General features: G+C 35.6%; 1 protein-coding gene across 1 annotated transcript; it reads left to right on the top strand.

Moving 5' to 3' along the window:
- Positions 1-26: 26 nt before the first annotated feature.
- Positions 27-16,865, top strand: NDUFA8 (NADH:ubiquinone oxidoreductase subunit A8). Its single transcript, XM_051979575.1, has 4 exons — positions 27-166; positions 5,883-6,046; positions 11,911-12,076; positions 16,595-16,865. The coding sequence occupies exons 1-4, from the start codon at positions 116-118 to the stop codon at positions 16,730-16,732; spliced, it is 519 nt and encodes a 172-aa protein (XP_051835535.1). The 5' UTR covers positions 27-115; the 3' UTR covers positions 16,733-16,865.
- The last annotated feature ends 4,585 nt before the right edge of the window (positions 16,866-21,450 follow it).

Genomic DNA, 21,450 nt, shown 5'->3' with positions numbered 1-21,450 from the left:
TGTTTGCGCATGCGTCACTGCAGCGCGACTCGGGAGCAGAGTTCGGGAAAGGGGAGTTCAAGGAGATCCGGGACAGACCGGGCGGCTTCGGGTCCCGTGCGCCACCGCCGCCGCCATGCCAGGTGTGGTGGAGCTGCCCACCTTGGACGAACTCAAAGTGGAGGAGGTGAGACTCTGCTGTCGGTGAGCACTTGACAGTACGGCGGCCCGAGCCCGGGCCTTGCACCTTCCGGGCCTGGCTTCTCTCCGAGCGTCCGGGAGCCTCCTTTAGGCCGGCCCCCTCTCCCTGCGCCCCCCTGCCCAGGATTCTTTCCCCAGGACTCCTGCATTCTCTTTCCTGTCAGCCCACTCTCCCTATAACTCTCATTTTCTTCCTACTAACCCCTTTTATTAGTCACCCCCCCACTCTTCCCCGTCTCCCCTGCCCTTCTCCCCGCCACTTCCATTCTCTTCCTAGTCACCTTTACATTCTCTGTACAGTTGTCTCCCATCCTCTTGCTCTCCTTCATTCCCTTTTCGGTAAACTCCTGACTTGGACTACTACTTAACTAAGAATTACCCCTCCTCATACTTTCTACCCCACTACTGGGCCTAATTTCCCTCAGAGCCCCACTTTTACTTTTTGATGGTCACCTCTTCCTGGGCCTTCCTGGGAGACCCTTAACAAATGGCAACATTTATATGTTACCGGAGGCAGCAGTGGCCAGGGTGGCTTTCCCTGTAAGGCAGGCTCTCCACCTTAGATTCACTTCCTTTCTTTTCATCTTTCTTTCAGCTATCAGTCTTTCTCCCTTCCCCCCTCCCCATCAGTCTTGAAACCTTCCCCCATCCATTTTCCATCTAAGTGTGCCAGCTCCTTCACGTCCTTACCTTTCCACCCCCTTTGGCTAAGTGGAAAGCCTATGATCCCTGCCATCCTTTCCTATTCCTTTATTCTTCAGCCTTTCTGGATGCCAGCACAAGCCTCTCATTAGGTGAACCCTGGGAAATACTGTCGGATTGAGGCACTGTCACCACCCATCAGACCTGTTTGTGTCCAGAACTTGATGAAGTACCTATCCTCAGCATCAGTAGAACCCTTTTAGCTCTGGACAATTTAAAGAGACCTCAGACTCAGTAATTGTCATTTGTGTTTGTAACTAGTAAATAGCCAGTAGCAAAAGTTGGGCCAGGAGACTTGAGCACTTATGGTTCTATTTCTGGCTACCGTGGATGTCAGCCTGACCTTGTCTGCATTATACTGGAGTGGCAACAACCCCAGATTGAGAGTTAACAACACTCTGTCAGTATCCCCTTGGTTAATTTGATAAATATTTGACTTTGTCAGAGCCAGAGTACTCTATCTGTGTTCTAGGCAAAATTTGGATTTGCATACCTAATGGATCGGGCTATTTTGCTGAACTTTATTTCTTTGTCTAATTTTTGTTTTGTTTTCTTTAGAAGGTTCATTAAGTGCATGAATATAAGGAGTTGATTTTTTTTTGGGGGGGAGAGATTGGTTATGTATTATTTTTTAGGGATTTGGAAGGAAACTAGATCTATGATATCATTAATAGAGGGAACTTTTAGGTGAGGAAACTCCTCTATCAATGATGGTCTGCACTTTCTCTTTAGCTTATATATAGCTTTAAAGAGTTGCACTGAGCGATTTAAGAGTACACAGGGTTATTATGTGAAACCTGAATCTAAGCCCAGGTCTCTTATACTGTAAAGCACTGTGAGAACAACAATCTGTCTTATTTAAACTGTATATTTCTCCGGGCACCTAACCCAGTGTTCCATACATGTTATGCCTTTAAATGAAATGAGTTAATTAATGAATGACCTATTTTTTAACCTAGTAGAACTTGACATTTAGACTTGGATTTGAGTTTACCAATGTGGCTGTTTTAGAGCACTTGGGAAACCTTTAACAAATGTCTAGACCAGTGGTTCTCAAACTTTTGTTCTCAGTATCTGCATGTTAAAAAACTATTGAGGATCTGTTCAAAGAGTTTTTGTTCACATGGGTTATATTTATAGCTATTTGCTATATTAGAAATAAAAATAATTTTGAATTTGTAGACCCTCTGAAAGGGTTTCAGAGACCCCAACAATTCTTTGGACTATACTTTGAGGACCACTGGTCTAGACATTTGTTATTAGTGGAGGGCAGCAGGGCTTTCCTGGCCGTCAGTTTTCCTCATTGGTGTTTCTGTCTACAAGGTAGGAGAGCTGCATTATCTTTCTACTTCAGAAGGTGATTGTGAGGGAAATGCCATCTAAAATCTCAAAATGTAATATACATGTGTTATCAGAAAGGAATTGGTATATGTGAAGTAAAGACTTTTCAATCAACAAGAATCTATTTTGGAAAAAGATCCTGAATAAATGTGTAAGGATAGTAGATAAATAGCTATTAATGACTTTGAGTTCAACAGATGTTTGAGTGCATACTGTGTTCAAGGTCCTGAGATAAATGTTGGGATGGGAGTGAGGAATAAAGTACTAAATCCTTTTCTCTTCTCCCCCTATGCTGCTTTACTTGATCTCATAGCTTCCAAGCTGATGATTCTCCAATCTGCCTCTCCTGCCCAGGCTCTCTGCTTCCTTCCAATCTTGAGTCTCCAATTCAGACTCGTTCAATAAACTGTTACATTCAGCATGTCCAGAATGGACTTCATTACCTTCCCCTCTAAGTCTTCCCCTGCATTCCCTGTTATGTAATGGGCATCACTATCCTTCTAGTCCCTTAGGCTTTCATCCCAGGGTTCATCACTTTCTTCACTGTTCCCTCCCCTCCAGTCTTTGCCAAGACCATCTTTGCAAATCTTTCATGTATAAACCCCTTTCCTCCTGTGATACTGGCGCCACTCCAGCACAGGTGCTCATCACTTTACATCTATTGCAGTGCTGGGTCTGTCGTAAGTCTTTCCCTATTTCAATCTAATCTTCATTCAGCCACTAACATGATTTTCCTTAAGCAAAGGTTTGATCTTGTCACCTCCTATTCAGTAAATTCCACTGGCTTCCATTACTTCCAGAATCATTTGACATTGAAAGCCCTTTATTACCTATAGCCATCTCCTCTGTTTCCAGTTGTCTTATACTTTACTCCCTGACACATAATTCAATCCAGTGACTGGCCTTTTGGCTGTTCTTGAGTGATATTTCATCTCTTGTCATTTTATTATTTCCTGTTTATCCTGTATATAGTTTGCTTTTTATATGTTTGTTTGCACTGTATCTTCCCTAGATAGATTTGGTATCAAATTTGGTGTGCCCTTGAAGGCAGGGATTGTCTTTTGCCTCTTTTTGTATCCTCAGTGTTTAACACAATGCTTGACACATAGTAGATTCTTATTAAATGCTAAATGAATGATTGATTCTGTTGCTTCAAATATAAATAATGAACTTTTTTTTCCCTGCCATATAAAACTTGCACGTGGCAGATGATTCTGTTACTTAGTTTTTAGTCTCCTCACCTAACCTTTGCAGGATAAAAGGCATCAGCCCAGTTTGGAATCTACAGTTAATGTTAACAGCTTTTATTTTTTTTCTTCCTTAATATAATTTGAATTTGCTGATTAGTGCCATTCATCATATTGTTGCAATTTTAGGCACTAGAATAGAATCACTTTGGGATGATGGCATCTTTTGACTACTTGGACCATCTACATCTCCCTTACCATCCATTTTTCTCTTGTTTTTGTTTTTGTTTTTTTTTTTCCCTCAATAGCATTTTATTTTCCCAAATACATGTAAAGATAGCTTTCAACATTCATTTCTGTAAGATTTTGTGTTCCAAAATTTTTTCAACCTCTTATCAAGGCAGCAGGTAATCTAGTATAGGTTAAACATGTATAGCCTTCTAAACATATTTCTATATTTGTCATATTACATAAGAAAAATCAGACCAAAAAGGGGAAAAAAACCACAAGAAAGAAAAAGCAAGTAAAAAAAGGTGAAAATAGTATGCTTCAATTCACATTCAGTCTCCATAGTTCTCTCTCTGGATGTAAGTGGTATTTTCCATTCCAAATATATTGGAATAATCCTGGATCACTGCATTGCTGAGAACTACTAAATCGTAGTTGGTCATCACATAATCTTGCTGTTAACTTTGTACAGTGTGTTCCAGATTCTGCTCACATCACTCAGCATTAGTTCATGTCAGGTTTTCTAGGCTTTTCTAAAATTAACCAGCTTATCATTTCTTACAGAACAATAATATTCTATTATATTCATATACCATAACTTATTCAGCCATTTCCCAGTGACGGGAATTTATTCAGTTTCCAATTCCTTGCCATCACAAACAGATCTACTACAAAGATTTTTGCACATGTGGGTCCCTTTTCCCTCTTTTGTGATTTCTTTGGGGTACAGACCCAGTAATGACACAGTTGGATCAAAGGGTATGCACAGTTTTATTGCCCTTTGGGCATAGTTCCAAATTGCTCTCTATAATGGTTGGATCAATTCACGAGTCCAACAGCACTGCATTAGTATCCCACTTTTCCACATCCTTGTCAACATTCATATCTTTTCCTGTCATCTTAGCCAGTCTGAGAGGTGTGAAGTAGTGTATTAATTCGCATTTCTCTAAATCAATAATGATAGCAGAACATTTTTTCATATGATATATAAATGACTTTAATTTCTTCATCTGAAAATTGTTCATATTCTTTGACCATTTATCAATTGGAGAATGACTTATATTCTTATAAATTTGACTCAGTTCTCTATTTTAGAAGTGAGACCTTTTTCAGGAATACTGGCTGCAAAAATTATTTCCCAGCTTTCTGCTTGTTTCTAATCTTGACTGCATTGCTTTTGTTTATGCAAAACCTTTTTAATTTAATGTAGTCAAAATTAGCTATTTTGTATTTCATAATATTCTCTAGTTTTTCTTTGACCGTAAATTCCTCCCTTCTCTATAGATCTGACAGGTAAACTATCCCTTTCTCTTCTGATTTGCATATAGTATCATCCTTTAACTCTAAATTATGAACCCTTTTCAATCTTATCTTGGTATAGGTTATGAGATATTGGTCAGTGCTTAGTTTCTGCTTTTTTCTATTTTCTATTTTTTCTGTTTTCTAATTTTCTCAACAATTTTTGTCAGGTAGTGAGTTCTTATTCCAGAATCTGGAGTTTTTGTAGTTTATTAAACATTAGTTTGCTATAGTCATTGACTATTATGTCTTGTATAACTAACTTATTTCACTGATTCACTATTCTGTTTCTTAGTCACTACCAATGGATTTTGATGACCAGTGCTCTATAATTTTTTTTCCCATTAATTCTCTTAATATTCTTGTTTTTTTGATGAATTTTGTTATTATTTTTTCTAGCTCTGAAAATAATTTTTTGAAAGTTTGATTGATATGGCACTGAATAAATAGAATAATTTAGGTAAAATTGTCATTTTTATTATATAAGCTCAATCTAGCCATGAACAATTGATATTTTTCCAGTTATTTAAATCTAACTTAATTTGTGAGAAAAGGGTTTGTAATTGTGTTCATATAGTCTCTGGGTTTGTCTTGGTAGGTAGATTCCTAGATATTTTATATTGTTGACAGTTACTTTAAATGGAATTTCTCTTTCTATCTCTTACTGCTGGGCTTTGTTGGTAACATATAGAATTACTATCCATTTTTCACAGCAAATATGTACATAGTTTTTATTGTGGTTTTCTATAATATTTCATTATAAGTCTCTTTATTTTCAAAGAGATCTTTTAGGGCTTTTGTCTATATTTGGGGCCAGTTTATATTCTGCTCAATACAGTCATTAAGATATGTGGCAAAACATCCATTTCCTTAAGGAGTTTATGGACTCATAGCATGAGTATGATTAAGGAATTTATTTCTATTCTTCTAAAACTTTTCCTGCAGGTGAATGTCAGTTCTGCCGTACTAAAAGCTGCAGCCCATCATTATGGTTCACAGTGTGATAAAATCAATAAAAAATTTATGCTTTGTCGCTGGGAAGAGAAGGACCCAAGGCGATGTTTAAAAGAAGGGAAACTTGTCAATCAGTGTGCTGTGGATTTCTTCAGGTAAAGATTTCACTATGTAAATATCCTCACAAAAAAAGCCAATTGGTTAAGCAAATGAAGATGTTTTTATTTAATTCAACAAAATGCTATTTTGTGAAAAGCATTTTTGATAGGTGCTGTGGGAATAAAGACAAAATAGTCCCTGAATTCAAAAAGCCCATATTGTACTCTGGGGACGTACAAAGTAATTTGGGACAGGGTCAGTTAGTAATAAAAGAATCAGGAAAGATATTAGAAGATTTGACACCTGAACAAACTTTAAGGAAGATCAGAGGATCATAGACTTTGAGACAAAAAGTATTTTTTAGGTCTTCTAGGCCAGAGTTGTCAGATACCAACTGCTTCACTCTCTTTGCAGCCTGAATCAGATTTAATTGTAATTAGGAAATATTTTAAAAAATAAATAAAAATATAATAGGGCATAGATAATATTAATACATAGTTTTCTAAGTCAATATGTCTGCATGGATTTATGATTTAGTGGCTCCCATTTTTATATGAGGGAGATATTGCTGACTTAACCCAATCCTCTTATTTTTACATATAAGAAAACTGAGGTGGAGATGTTAAATAACTTGCTCAAGAATGCATAGCAGACCATCAATTGGAGAATGGCTGAATAAGTTGTGGTATATGAATGTTATGGGATATTATTGTTCAATAAGAAATGTCCAGCAAGATGATTTCAGAAAAGCCTGGAGAGACTTACATAAACTGGTGTTGAGTGAAATGAGCAGGACCGGGAGGTCATTATATACTTCAACAACAATACTATATGATGATCAATTATGATAGACATGGCCCTCTTCAATAATGAGATGAACCAAATCAGTTCCATTTGTTCAATAATGAAGAGAACCAGCTACACCCAGCGAAAGAACTATGGGAAATGAGTATGAATCACAACATAGCATTTCCACTCCCTCTCTTTTTGTCCACTTGCATTTTTTATTTCCTTCTCAGGTTGTTTTTACCTTATGTCTAAGTCCGATTTTTCTTGTGTAGAAAAATAATTGTATGGATATGTAAACATATATTGTATTTAACATATATTTTAACATATTTAACATGTATGGGTCTACCTGCCATCTAGCAGAGAGGGTGGGGAGAAGGAGGGGAAAAGTTGGAATAGAAGGTTTTGCAAGGGTCAATGTTGAAAAATTACCTATGCATATATCTTGTAAATAAAAAGCTATTAAAAAAAAGAATGCATAATAGAACTGAGATTTGAACCTAGGGTCTCATACTCTTGAGTCCAAAACTCTTATAATAGACAGAAATAAAGAAGGTAATGCATTTCAAGAATTGGGAATAATTTGTATAAATTCCTAGAATTGAGAGAATATTAAATTTAGAAGGTAGCAACTGGAAGTTATTTATAGTGAATAATATGTGAAATAAGGCTTTAAAATTGTTGTCTTGATGCATATTGGCAATAACATTCAGAAAAGGCACAGCAAAGACATGTTTTAAAATGGGTGAGGGACTTCAGAGGTGAGACATAGCAATTAAGTGTATGTATTTTCCCATGGTACTTGTCTCTGCCCCTTATAGTGAGAGGAATTATTGTTTAATTAATAATATGATATTATACTAACATTATTATATAAATAGCAGCTTATTCTATTTATTGGATTTAGCAATTTCCAAGTCCTTCTGTTATTGCAACTTCAGGAAGTGCGTAGTGCAAGTATTGTCTCTTATTGATGAGGGAACTGTGGCTTAGTGAGATGATTTGATCATGGCTTAAACCTAGGTCTCTTGACACTAATTCAATGGCTTTTTCCATTCTATTACATTCACATGTGAAACATGGATAATAAGACCTAATAGAATTAATTTAGGGAAAACTCTGAAAAAGACTTTAGAAATGGGAACTTTTCATTTTTTTAAAAGGAGATTCTCGGCATATTCATTTCTTATGATTTAGGTATACCATGTTCCCATGGTAAAAGTTTCTTTCTCACTCTATCCCATGGTGCCTCAAAGCTTCTTTGGGAAAAAGCCTTTAATCCTGAGAATGTCAGAGACAGAGTTAGCTTGTATAGATTCTGAGACCTAATATTGACTTAACTGTTCCCTTACAATAAATTAGTAGCAAAGTCAGGATTTGAAGCCTGGTATCCTGATTCTTAGTGCATTACTCCTTCCACTACATAATGAATTTCTGGGTTAAAAACCACACTAGGGTTCTTTTTGGGGAGGTGCTCTGAATTGACCTCTGTCGTCATCATCCTATATAGAGGCATATATTTTATAAATTTGTTTTTGTTTTGTAAACAACGTTTACAAACATTTTGTAAAATGGTTAATACATTGTAATTAAATTTGGTTTTGACTGCATATTTGGTACAAGGAATTTTTTTTCCCTTTTCAATAGAGGTAGGGAGGTAAAGATAGGAGAAAGAAATAGTTAAAAATAAATTTAAAATCTACAGTATAACCAAATCCTACATAATATACCTTCATTTAATTGATTGTCTAAGATAAGAAACTAATAGTTAGCCATGATCTAAAGGAGCCCTTGAGCTCTAATTTGAATAATTTTCCCAGGGGGTCTGCTTACCATTTCATTTGGAAGTTGATCTTAAGAAGTAAATTTCCCTCTTTTCCCTGCAGTTTTACCTCATATCATGTTCAATAATTCATTTTAAAATTTGTTAACTACATGGTGAGTGCACCAGACTTGGTGTTGGGTTAAAAAGCCCAGGGTAGGTTCAGCGCCTACAGAATAGTTTGGTTTGGATGCATGTAAGGGATTAGCATAAGAAAAAGGGCTAAAAAAGAATGATGCCATATTTGTTAGTTATGGTATGGAGAAGCTTTTTGTTCAGGGCTGGTCCATTCCAGCTGTGAGGTATTGTGAATGTTATATACCAAGCCTTCTGCTGTCAGTTTTGTTGATCAGTTAAATTTCTTACTTCACTTACCAGGCATTAGAAGTCACGCTAAAGATTTTCTGAGCAAAAGACTGACATGACTACATCTCTGATAGAGATTATTTTTTTTTTTTTTTTACTACTAAGGATAATTGTTTTTGTAACAATAAAAAGATAGATTAGAGAGTTAAGGCAGGAAGACCTTTTGGGAGGCTATTGTTAGGAATTGCATAAAGTGCTGGACTTAGAGGAGGGAGTGGCCACATCCTGCCTCTAATACTTGTAGCGCTGTAACCAAAGGCAAATCATTTAACATTTCTAAGTCTCAGTTTCTTCATCTGTATAAAATGAGGATGGTAATGCATTTAGTACTTATCTTATAGGTTCAAATAAAATATTGTATATAAAGCACTTTGTAAACCTTCTGAATCTATGCAAATTAAATATCAATTATTGTAGGAATCCATGTGTATAATGTGTATAATGAAATCCTTTATTAAGGAGGTAATAGTAGGAAAGGAAGAGTAATAATTCTGAAATGTGTTGATAACTTGCTAAATGATTAGATGTAAAAGGGAAGAATTGAAGATAAATCTATATATACAGAAGTTATAAAAGTGAGAGAATCTCAAGTCTCTCCCCATTCCAGGCCATCCTCCACTTAACTGTCATATCCATCTTACTAAAGAATGGATCTGATCATGTCACTCCCCTATTCACTAAACTCAACCCTAGGATCAAACATGAAATCTTCTGTTGGATTCTCAAACCCTTTTATAATCTGGACCTCTTCTAGCAACACTGGTCCCTGGACCAAGTTATTCCTGGAACAAGATAATCCATATTCCGAATGGCCATTTTCACTGGCTGTCTATCCTCATGCCTGTTTTTCTTTTCCTTCCTGTTCTGCTCCAGGCTTTCGTGGCTTCAAATGTCAATTAAAATCACAACTTCTACGGGAAGTGTTTTCCAATTCCCTTTAATGCTAGTGCTTTCTCTCTATTGAGTGTCTTCAGTTTATCCTATATAAAGATTGCCTATGCATATGTTATATATAGAGAGATCTATCTATCTACATTTTTGTACTCAGTTCTTTCCATGTTGTTTTTCCCATTAGATTGTGAGCCCCTTGAGAGCAGTCTTTTGTCTTTTCTTTGTATCCCTAGCACTTAACATAGTAACCTTACTTATAGTAGCCAGTAACCTTCACATACTAGGTATTTAATTGATTGAGAATAGGTAAATGAGGGTGCTAAAGAATTAGTGACCTCAGAAGGATCAGATTTTGAACATGTTGCGTTTGTATGCAAGTCTAAGACTTGAATTGTTCTAGGATCAGCTAATAGTATTGTCTTATTTGTTTTAGTTACAGCTTGTGTATATCACATTGTTAAGGACACTGTAGTTTGGTAAGTGAGGAGGTAGAATTTACATTAGAGACTTTCAGGGGTCTAAACTTTAAGCATTTTTCCCTCTTTGGGCTAGAAATCTTTCTAAATTGAAGTAAACATTTTCTCAGAAAATAACGTAACCTTTTCTTAAGGATCCAGAGCTGCTATTATGTATCTTAGTTGATGTAATGTTCTGTAAAATACTGTGCTTAGTGGTCTCAGAATGAACTTTGACTTCTTTGTCTGCTTTTTGAAGTATTCCTGCCTTTTCTCTCATACTCATTGTTGTTTCTTGCTATTCTTTACCTTGTGCTACTTACCTGCTTTGGTTTTAGGAACCAGATTCACTTATTTGAACTGTCAGGTGTAAATAGGCTTTTTCTAAGAGAGAGAGAATTAGGGCCTTGCTTAATTCTCTGATCTCTGTTTTGTCTTCTCTGTGGCCTTTTAGGTTAGTTTTCTAGTTCTCAGATATCTTTCTAATAATAGATCTTATTGCATAATCAAGGTTTTTGATGTGAAAACATTTTTGACATAATAGAGTGCTAGATCAGAAGGTCTTAGTTTTAATCTTTTCACATCACATTCTTTTTTCCTCATTTTAAAAAAGGGACTATTTTACTACCTACTTTGTAAGCTCATCGTAAATATTGAGATGATATAAGTAAAGTCCTTAGGAAATAATATACATATTATATTATATGTATACACACTTAAGGATCATCATCATCATTACTATTATTGTTGTTATTATCTACCATTTTCATTCCATTGATTTATGTGATAAGCATTAAGTCAATGCCTTTGGGTGTTTTAAACACTAAGCCAGAGATACAAAAATGAAACAGTTTCTGCCCTCACAGAGCTCACATGCTGTTCGGGAGGATGATAGTCATAGATGAGTAAATACAAAGTCAGTTTTGAGGATAAATCGGGGCAATAGCATCTGGGAGGATCAAGATAGATCTCTTGAGAGCTAGAACTTTACTTGAGTCATAAAAAAAACCTTTAGGAGTCCTTTGAAGAGAGGTACAAAATTCTGCATTAAATTGTTTGGCTAGAGCAGAAAATGTGTGAAGGATGTTTAGTATGCAGTAAGCCGAACAAGGTAGGCTGAAGCTATATGAAGGAACTTAAATGCCAAACAAGTTTTTCTTTTTTTTAAAATACAGTTTGAAACCATTGGAGCTTCTTAAGCAAGAGAGTAATATAGTCAGACCTCTGATTTTGGAACATCAAATTTGTCAGCTGTGTAAGGGATGGATTGAAGAGAGAAATCATCTTTTGAATTTTATTCTAGAATATACTTTGCCATTATGAGTCATGGAATTTAAGTTTAGAAGAAACCTTAGATATTGCGTAGGTTTTTTTCCTCACTTAGTTTTACAGATCAGGAAATTGATGTCCTTAAAAATTATGTATTGCTCACAGATTACACAGTTGCATGGTCAACAGAGATACCACAAATAAGAGAGTCTAACTTTGAACCCAAGCTTTCTGATTTCAGATCTAATAGTTTATGCTTTTTAACACTCATCACATTTCTCCCTATTTTGCTTCCCAGTAAGCTAACTTTCTAGTTTATGCCTTTCAGGAGAATAAAGACACACTGTGCTGAGCCCTTTACTGAATATTGGACCTGTGTTGATTATTCTGAGCTTCAAGAGCTTCGTAGATGTCGCAAGGAACAGGCGAAATTTGATGACTGTGTCCTGAAAAAACTGGGCTGGGTTCGTCCTGATTTGGGAGAATTGTCAAAGGTAAAAGACTTGTAGATTACCTTGTTCTTAAACAATAGTTGGGTAAAGGCAGGAGTAACATTGTATCTAAAAGTAAAAGGGAACTTCATTGAGATTAGCCTTTGTAATTGTAAATATGGTAGATTTACTGAACTCCAAGTTTGTAAAACAGGAAAATTTAAGATTGGATGGATGATTACTGGTATATATGTGTATTATTGTTTTTTTTTTTTTTTTTTTTTTTTTTTGCTAAGGCAATTGGGGTTAAGTGACTTGTCCAGGGTCATATAGTGAGGAAGTATTAAGTGTCTGAGGTCAAATTTTAACTCAGTTCCTCCTGACTTCAGGGCTATTGCTCTATTCACTGCGCCACCTAGCTGCCCCAATTACTGATCTTTAAGAAGGAATTTTGTTTTATAGAAAGATCCTTTCCCTAGAGTCTTTGTTTTCAAATCAAGTTGTGGGGTTGGCGCATCAGGAAGAGTTAGGAAGTTAAAAGAAAAAGGGAAGAAAAGAAAAATGAAGTGTTAGTAAGATGATGATATAAATCAGTAGGAAAAACAGTAGGGGAAATCAGGAGATTTGGAGATTTTGCTACTTGTAAATAACTCTTTGATATACAGTTTCCCATTCTTTAAAATAAAGTAGTTGATTGAAATGAATCTTAACATACTGTGCTCTATTATTGTCCATTCTAAGATTCCTTTTAACTATCATTATGTGTTTTTAGAATCCAACTCTAATATTTTCTACTCTTAAGTGTCTTTTCCTGTTATAGATTTCAGACCTAAGTGGACATCTAGTTTTACTAATACTGTAAAAAAAGAATTCCCTTTAAAACATATTCCAAAACATTATCCCGCCACTATATGCAGATTTCAAAATTTCCTATCTCCTATCAGCTCATTCCTCTGATTATCAGATAGTTTTTCCTTATAATAAGTTTAAATTTGCATCTTTGTAACTTTCCACACATTGCCCACTGGGGAGCTAAGTAAAACAAATCTAAGCCACCTTTGTTTGACAGCTCTTTTAATTCCTTGACGACTTCTGTCTTAACAATCCTTGCCTCCCTTCCCCCAATCCTTTCTCTAGATCCTTCAGGGTATCCTCATATGTATAAACCACAGATGAACTCAAAGCCTGATTGATCTTTTCTTGATTTCCCCTTTCCTATGTGTCTTTCCTAAAATCTGATAGTTGTAACTGAACATAATATTCCAGGTGTGATTTGATCAGGGCAAAAGACAGAAAGACTCTTGCCTCCTTATCCCTGGATACCATCTCTATTAATAGATTAAATTAGCTATCCTATTATTGTTTCATGGATCTTATAAGCCACCAAAACTCTTCAGATCTTTTTTCAGATAAACTGCTATTTAGTCATATTTCTTCCCATTTTACACTTGTGAAAGTTAATTTTTTTTTTTTTTTAGTTTCTTCTGGGTTCAAAGATTCTGCATTGTAAGATTCTAAACTTATGCCTATTAAATTTTATCTTCTCTTACTTTGTCCAGTTGTCAAGATCCTTTTGAATCCTAGTTCTTTCATTAAGTATGTTATCTTGTTCTTCCCACCTTGTGTCATCAGCAAATTTGATAAGCATGATATATATGCCTTTATCCAAGTTATTTTTAAAAATGTGAACTAGCTCAAGCACAGAACCTTGGGTACCCCACTGGAAACCTTCTACAAATTAAAATTAAACCATTACTGACTGCTCTTTGACTTCAGCCATTCAACCAGTTCCCAAAGCATCTTATTTTATTATCATTTTGCTTATATGATTTCATCCTTTCTACAATAATAGCACAAAAGTTTTTATCAATTTCTTTGCTAACATTGGGGTAAAATATTATCTATAACATCCTCTGATCTAAATAGCGCTATCAAAAAAAGAGAAAGAAATGATGTTAGCTTGGTATGATCTGCTCCTGATGTAACCTTACTGACTTGTAATCACTTCCTTTTCAACAATTACCGTATATACTTGAGTATAAGCCGAGTTTTTCTGCCCAATTTTTGGGCAGAAAATCCCCTCCTCGGCTTATACTCAAGTCACTAGATAAAACATGTGTAAATATCCCTTTGAATGCCCCCCTGCTGTGTAGCATACAGCGGGAGTGCTGCCTGTGATACTACAGGGCTGGCCGTTGCTACGGTGATGTTGGCTGTTCCTGTAGTATCACAGTCGGTAACCAGACTGTATACTAATGCTGGCAACCACTCTACATACGTATACAGGCACTCGCTTTCCTCCTCTGTGGGCACCGGTGCGCTACCTAAACCTACTGATGTAATAAGTTTTCCCAGATTTTGGGGTTAAAATTAGGGGGCCTCGGCTTATATTCGGGTCGGCTTATACTCGAGTATATACGGTACATCTGTAGTTCTTTCAGCATATGTGTGATGTGTTTCATGTAGGCCAAATAACTTGAGTTTGTCAGGGAAAGTTAGAGTCTCTTTTACTGTGTTTTTATTTGTCTTGGAATTCATTTCCTCATTAGTCATATTTATTCTGTCTTCCATTCTTAAAGTCATTCATTCAAGAAACATTTATTAAGCACCTACAATTATTTAAATACTGTGCTGGATGCTATTTGATTATTCTTGTCAGAGAAAATAGAATCCAATGAGAGATGAGTGATTCTAAAATTATTAATTTTTATATATGACTTAAAGTTTGAAGACCTCTTTTTAAATGTTTTATCATTTGATCCTTGAGCAACCTTGTAATCTAGGGGATGATATTATCCTATTTTATAAAAAAGCAAACTAGTGGTGAGAGAGGCTAAGTGATTGTCCAAGGTCACAGCTAGGCTGTGTCTGAGCAGAATTGGAATTCATCTTCCTGATTGTAAGGACCTTACCCTATCTACTACTCTATCGTCATCCTATCTGCCCTGAACAATAATCCTGTCTCTTTAAAAATTCTCTTTCTATCAATATTAAAAAAACAAAAAACAACAACAAAAAAAAGCCTAAGCCAAAAATCTCTTTTGTGGTTTTCAGCTTTCAATGTTAGCCTCAGCTTTTTTTTTTTTTTTTTTTTTTTTTTGGAGATTTATCTACTGACTATGTTGTTACAGGCCATCTGATACTTTTTTCTTCTTTTTCTTCCCTTGCTTCTCTCTTCTGTATGTTTTTGTTTTTTAAAAAAAAAGTTGAGTTCTCTATTAATCCATATTGGGCAATTTCTTTTTTTTTTTTTTTTCTCATTGTAATTTTCTCTTTGGGTCTATAGAATTTCATTCTTGAAATTTTCCTATTCCTTCTGGCCTCATTTCCCTTGTATGATTTTCATAATGGGATCATGCATGTGAATTTTTAAAAATCTGCTCCCCCAGAAATCTAGAGTACATGTCATACTATTCTTGCCTTCTCCTTCTCTATCAGAATCTTTGTTTCTTTGATTATATGAAACTATGATTAATACCAAAAATTTTAGAAGCATATCTAGTGTATAAAACAAGATAATCCAATCCTATTTTATAAATATGATCCTAAGGTTCTTTTTATTTGAATTTAGAATAGTGGAAGGATTCTTATTTTTGCAGTGTTGGCATTTTTCAGTTGATTCTTAGTTTTTGAATATATGATCTTTGCACTTAGTGGGAATGCTACCACTGTGACCTCTGGTCTCAATCAGTTTGACCTCTTTGGGTCTCAGTAATTCATCTAAAAACTGGGAGTTTGAACTAAATAGCATCTATGGTCTTAATACAGTTCTAAACTGTGATTTTAAGATTGAGCACACTTTGGAAAGATTTTCCATCTGTCTTTGGTTTTGCATCCAGTTAGATTTATTATTTCCTATGCATAAAACTATCCTAATGACAATTCTTAATTCAGTCCTACATTGTAGTTTACATAGTATTTTTCTCTCCATATCCTTCCTGGGTATGTTAGAGTATTGTTATCCTCCTTTTACTGAGGGGGAAACTGAATTTCAGAAAAGAGAAGTCACCTGCCTGAGGAAGCCCATAGATAGGTAGTAGAACTCCACCCCATTTCTTTAGACTTCTCATAAGGTCTCATAAGGTGTTATAGCTTATCTATGTAGAGATCTCAAAGGTTTAAATTAGGGGTGGAACAAGAGAGTGGGGATGGAGAAGAAATCAGTAGTTTTCCCAGAGAACTGTTATGGTAGAAAAAGTTCTGATTTAGAATCAGAATACCTAAGTTCTTTTGAATATCTGATAAGTATTCATAAAGCAGTCATTTCATCTCTTTGAGCCTCAGTTATCTTGTCTGTGTAATGAGGTTGACCTAGATATTCCCTGTGGTATCTACCACTTCTGATATTCTGTACAAAGCTCAGTCTGGAGAGACTTTTGTTCAAATCTGGCTCACACATTGGTGACCATGGGCAAGTCAACCTCAGATTCCTTTTCTATGGTAATTCTTGCATTGCCTGCTTCAGGGAATTATTGTGAAGAAATGACTTTGTAATTTTAAAAGTCATATAAAAATGAAAGTGGCTGCTACTGCACACCTATCTCCTAAAACTTAATTTGCTTCTCTTCCTTCCTTTTCCAGACTACAAAAGTGCACACAACTCGACCTCTACCTGAGAATCCCTATCATTCTAGACCAAGACCAGAGCCAAATCCTGCGTATGAGGGAGAGTTGAAGCCTGCAACACATGGCAGCCGATTCTATTTCTGGAACTGGTAGAAGAAAGAGCTATGTCTAGGGAGCTCAAACGCGAAGACAGACTCAAGCAACAAGTACAGAATTAAGACTCGTGTCCAGCTCGTCTGCAGGACCAGTGGAGTCCTTTCCAGGAAAATAAAAAAAGAAAACCTAATTTATGTGGAGGTGTCACTTAATTTTATACTGTTTCCTGATTCTTAAGGCGAACAAGCTGTTTAGTAAAGATTTAAAGGAAATCATTTTATTATATTTTATTTAATCTTCTGACCCTTTAAGTTGATTTCCTCTCCTTGTTTTTAGGCTTCTCTTTCAGATAGTAGAAGCCATTGTCATGAACTGAAAAGATCACTAGGCTATGTATGACTCAAGAGACCCAAGTTTGAGTCCCATTACTTTCACTGTCTTTGGGTATGTTATACCCTTCTGTGAGGTGCAGAGAGATAAGAGGATTTGCTAAATGTTACATGCTAGCAAATATTAACAGGATTTGAACCTAGTTCCTTTAATACAAAAATCTAGTATTTTCTTCAATATGCCATATATATATTGCCAAGAGTTATACCACTTGAAACTGACTATCATAAATACAGAAATACCTCACTTAAAGTTATTAATGGGTGATAAGAAAAATATGATTAGGTGAAAAATTAGAGAGGGCTTGTACTTCTATCACCATAGGTCTTGGATCTTTGGTTTTACTTGGAATTCTTCCAAATGATGAATTCATATTTATTTAAACTTTTACAATGTATAACATGAATATTGAACTTGACTGCCATTTGACTCCAATATATGCAATATATGCATATGCAGGATCTTATATCTCATTGTTATATAGAGATAACTGGCTTCCCAAAGGTTCTGAGAAGCTCCAAATACAGAGTCAGCAATAGAACAAACATACAAAGAGAGGTTTATCATCAGGTGGTTAGCCACTAAGTCAGTGACTTAGTTTTCCCCCTAAGTTGAGGGAAGAGTTCTTATGTTCATAAGTTAAGACAGAACCCACACTGACCAAAATTATAGATAAATTATTTCTTTTCATCAGTTGTAGTGATGATTGGGAAAGGGAGTGGTGAGGGATTGAAAATTAGTGTGGAAAAACTTACTAACAAAAGACAGGCCAAGTCGTGAATTTTTCTATTTACCATGGCAACTCATCAAGATGAATAGTCTTTTTTAAAAAATATTTTCCCTCCAATTCCATGTTAAAACAATTTTTAAACAGTTTTTAAAAAGTTTTGAGTTCCAAATTTCATCTTTTTCACCTTCCTTCCCTGACCCCCCTCCTTGAGATAGTAAGCAATCTGATATGTCATATATACACAATCATTTAAAACATCTCCATATTAATTATTTTGTGCAAGAAAACTTGACCAAAAAAGAAAGTGAAAAGTAGTATCCTTTAGTCTTCAGACAATACCAATCCTTTCCTAGAGGCAGATAGCATTTTTCTCTTCAATTCTTTATTTCAGCCTTGGATCATTGTATTGCTGAGAATAGCTAAGTCATGCACAGATACAGCTCATATCACTTTGCATCACTTATAAGTTTTTTTTTTAAGTATTTTTTTTTCCAATTACATGTAAAGATAGTTTTCAACATTTATCTTTGTAAAAATTTAGCTCCAAATTTTTCTCCCTCTTCTTTCCTCCCCAAAACAGCAAGCAATCTGATATAGGTTATACATGTATTATCATGTTAGATATATTTCCACATTAGTTATGTTGTGAAAGAAGACTCAAAACACGAGAAAAAAAAATTAAGGTGAAAATAATATGTTTTGATCTACATTCAGACTAGATCTAGCTCTGGATGTGGTCAGCATTTTCCATCACAAGTTCCTTGGAACTGGAAGACTGATACTCAAGGAAGTGTGATCTACATTGGTAAAGGGGGAAACATAAGCAGAAAAGAATATTGCTTTAGGAACCAGCTTGACTACAAGAGGGGATTATTAACATTTTGAACATTAGAATTTATGCTTAGGAAATTGGCAAATGCTAGAATTGATTTATTGTGTTTATTATCCATACCTGATGGAGAAAATGTTAATGTACAATAACTTTGAAAGTGTGTTATATGTACATTTCTCTCTCCCCTCTCCCCCCCCAAGAGAATCAATTATTAAATATTTATGAGCACATTCTTGGGGTCAGGAATTTGAATTCTAGTCTTAGCACTAGCCTTGTATGATTTTGGACAAAAACATTTTCCCCATTTAAGTTTTCTTATCTGTGAAGTGAGAGGATTAAATTAGTTTTTAAGACCTCTGAAGCTGGAGAGTCAATACAAGTGTTTGAAAGAGGATACCATGTAAATAGGAAGATTCTAGGGAAGTGATATAAGGGAAAACAGACTTTGTGTCAGAGAAATGTGGGTTCAAACAACTAGTTTTATGACTTGAGACAAATTGTTCAACCTTCTGAACTCAATTTCCTTAATAAAGTAATGATATAAATTTGTAACACTCATGGGAGTGTGGTGAGAAACATAGTTGCACAGAGGCATTTTATAAACCTGGTACTATAAATATTTGCTCTTTCTGCCTCTCAGGGTAGCTGTGAGGGAAGTGTTTTGTAGATCTTAAAGTATCATATAAATTGGAGTTATTAATGTATTCCTTTGTTTCCAAATAATTTCCTAGAATTTAGATTCTCGGCTTTCTTTTCTGACATCACCAGCTAGTAGACAATAGATTTCCCTAAAGGTCCACTAAGTTGAAGCTTCTAATCCTAAATAAACTGAGAACATTCTTAGCCTGAAAAAAATTGTCAAGGTGTCTTGTCCTTAACTTATTTCAATAACAAGGAACTGGGGACTAGGAAGGCTCCACCCTCCCACAACTTGTTCAATCGGGCTCTAAGTCTAAAGAAATTAGTTTCCTCCACTTCCCCTTTACATCCCATTTTCAGGCATTGCTGGCCAGATGTTTTTCCTGATAGACACAGGAGGTGTAGTCTGAACTCCCAACTCCAAAGCCCGGAAGCTGGGAGGTCTGAGTGTCAATTCCAACCCTGGGTGTGTTCCTTAACCTCGTTAAGCTTGGGCAGGTTCTAGATGTCTGTTTATAAAGCTTTTCAGTTCAAAGCACTGCTACAATGTTTTAATTCAGAGTGACCTCAAGGCAACAATTTTACCAGCTACATCTCTCTCTTTAATATTGACACTTCTTGGCACTGCCACTAATGGCTGTGTGACCTTGGACAAATAATTCCACTTTTCTGGGCCCCAGGGAGGGCTTGGTCTAACTGATCTAATATGCAATTCTGGCGTTTTAACATTCAATGTTTTAACATCCCTCCAGTAACAACTTTGGGTTCTATGTTCGAACAATGTCTGAAGTCTCTTCTGGTGTTAACATTTTATATGTATACATTGTAATATCCTTATATTCTAAGTTTTGATTCCATTCAACAAATATTAAACAACTGATGTATGCAAAGCATACAGGGAAAGAAAAAAATGATATAACCCTCTTTCCTCAAGGAGTTTACTTTTACCTGGTTTCTTTTAACTATAGCATTCTGTAGCTGTTGTATTATTTTAGCTTCTGAAACCTCCTCCAGGTCTATTCAATCAGTTCAACAACAAGCAGTTATTAGACTGTTGGTGCAGATAAACCCAGGTGAAGCAGGCCCTGCCCTTAAGAAGTTTATCATCTCATCCTTTAAGAAGTTTATCATCTCATCATCAGAGTCAGCACAAACATATAAATATCATTTTAAGAGAAAGGCATTATTAGCTATGGAGATGGGGAAATCTCATATAAAAGGTAGCAAGCACTTTGGAACTTTGCAGAAAATGAAGGATTCCAAGAGGGTGATGAAGAATCAATTATAAAGGGAGCAGCCAGAGGGAAGCCCTGGAGATGAGAGGTAGAGGACTGAGTAGGAGCAACAGCAAGAGGCTATTTTTTTCATATCACATATTGCTATGAGCATGTTAATTTTATATTCAGAAACTTTCAGTGGCTCCCCATTGCCTACTAAATAAAGTACAAACAGAGGAGGTTTCTGACCTGTTAAACTTTTTGTCTTCAAAGTCGTACTCAGATGCCTCCCCCTCCTTGAAGCTTTACTTGAATCATTGTACCATCTACTCCCCAAATGCCTTGAGAAATTTGAGGAAAGAGAGATCACCAAATGCTCTCCATAATATCTTTTCAATTTTAAATATTTCATTTCCCCCCAATTACATGGAAAAACAAATTTTAAATATTCATTTTTTAAAAATATTTTGAGTTTCAAATTCTCTCCCTCTTTTTCCTCCTCCTCACATTGAAAAGGCAAGTAATTTGAAATAAGTTATGCATGAAAAACATTTCCATATTAGTCATGTTGTGAAAAAAAACAGACAATCCCATCCCCAAATAAAGTAGACAAATAGTATGCTTTGATCTGCATTCAGACTTCATCAGTTCTTTCTCTAGAGATGGATAGCATTTTTCATCACAAGTCTTTTTTAATTGTCTTGGATCATTGTATTGATGAAAATAGGTAAGTCATTCAGAGTGATCATTGTACAATCTTACTGTTACTGTGTACAATGTCTTCCTGATTCTACTCATTTCCCTTTACATCAGTTCATGTAAGTCTTTCCAGGTTTTTCTGAAACCATGCTACTCATCATTTCTTATAGCACAATAGTATTTCATCACAATTATTGTTCAGCCATTCCCCAATCAATGGGAATTCCCTCAATTTCCAATGCTTTGCCACCACAAACAGCTACTAAAA

The sequence above is a fragment of the Antechinus flavipes genome, chromosome 2 (assembly GCF_016432865.1).
Source record: "Antechinus flavipes isolate AdamAnt ecotype Samford, QLD, Australia chromosome 2, AdamAnt_v2, whole genome shotgun sequence".
NCBI classification, from domain to species: domain Eukaryota; kingdom Metazoa; phylum Chordata; class Mammalia; order Dasyuromorphia; family Dasyuridae; genus Antechinus; species Antechinus flavipes.
This window is presented reverse-complemented; position numbering and strand designations above follow the sequence as displayed.

Excerpts from the sequence above, each read along its gene's own strand:
- NDUFA8 (XM_051979575.1), top strand. The coding sequence starts at position 116 with ATGCCAGGTGTGGTGGAGCTGCCCACCTTGGACGAACTCAAAGTGGAG. Across the intron at positions 167-5,882 it reads ACGAACTCAAAGTGGAGGAG|GTGAATGTCAGTTCTGCCGT; the intron begins GTGAGACTCTGC and ends CTTTTCCTGCAG. Across the intron at positions 12,077-16,594 it reads ATTTGGGAGAATTGTCAAAG|ACTACAAAAGTGCACACAAC; the intron begins GTAAAAGACTTG and ends TTCCTTTTCCAG.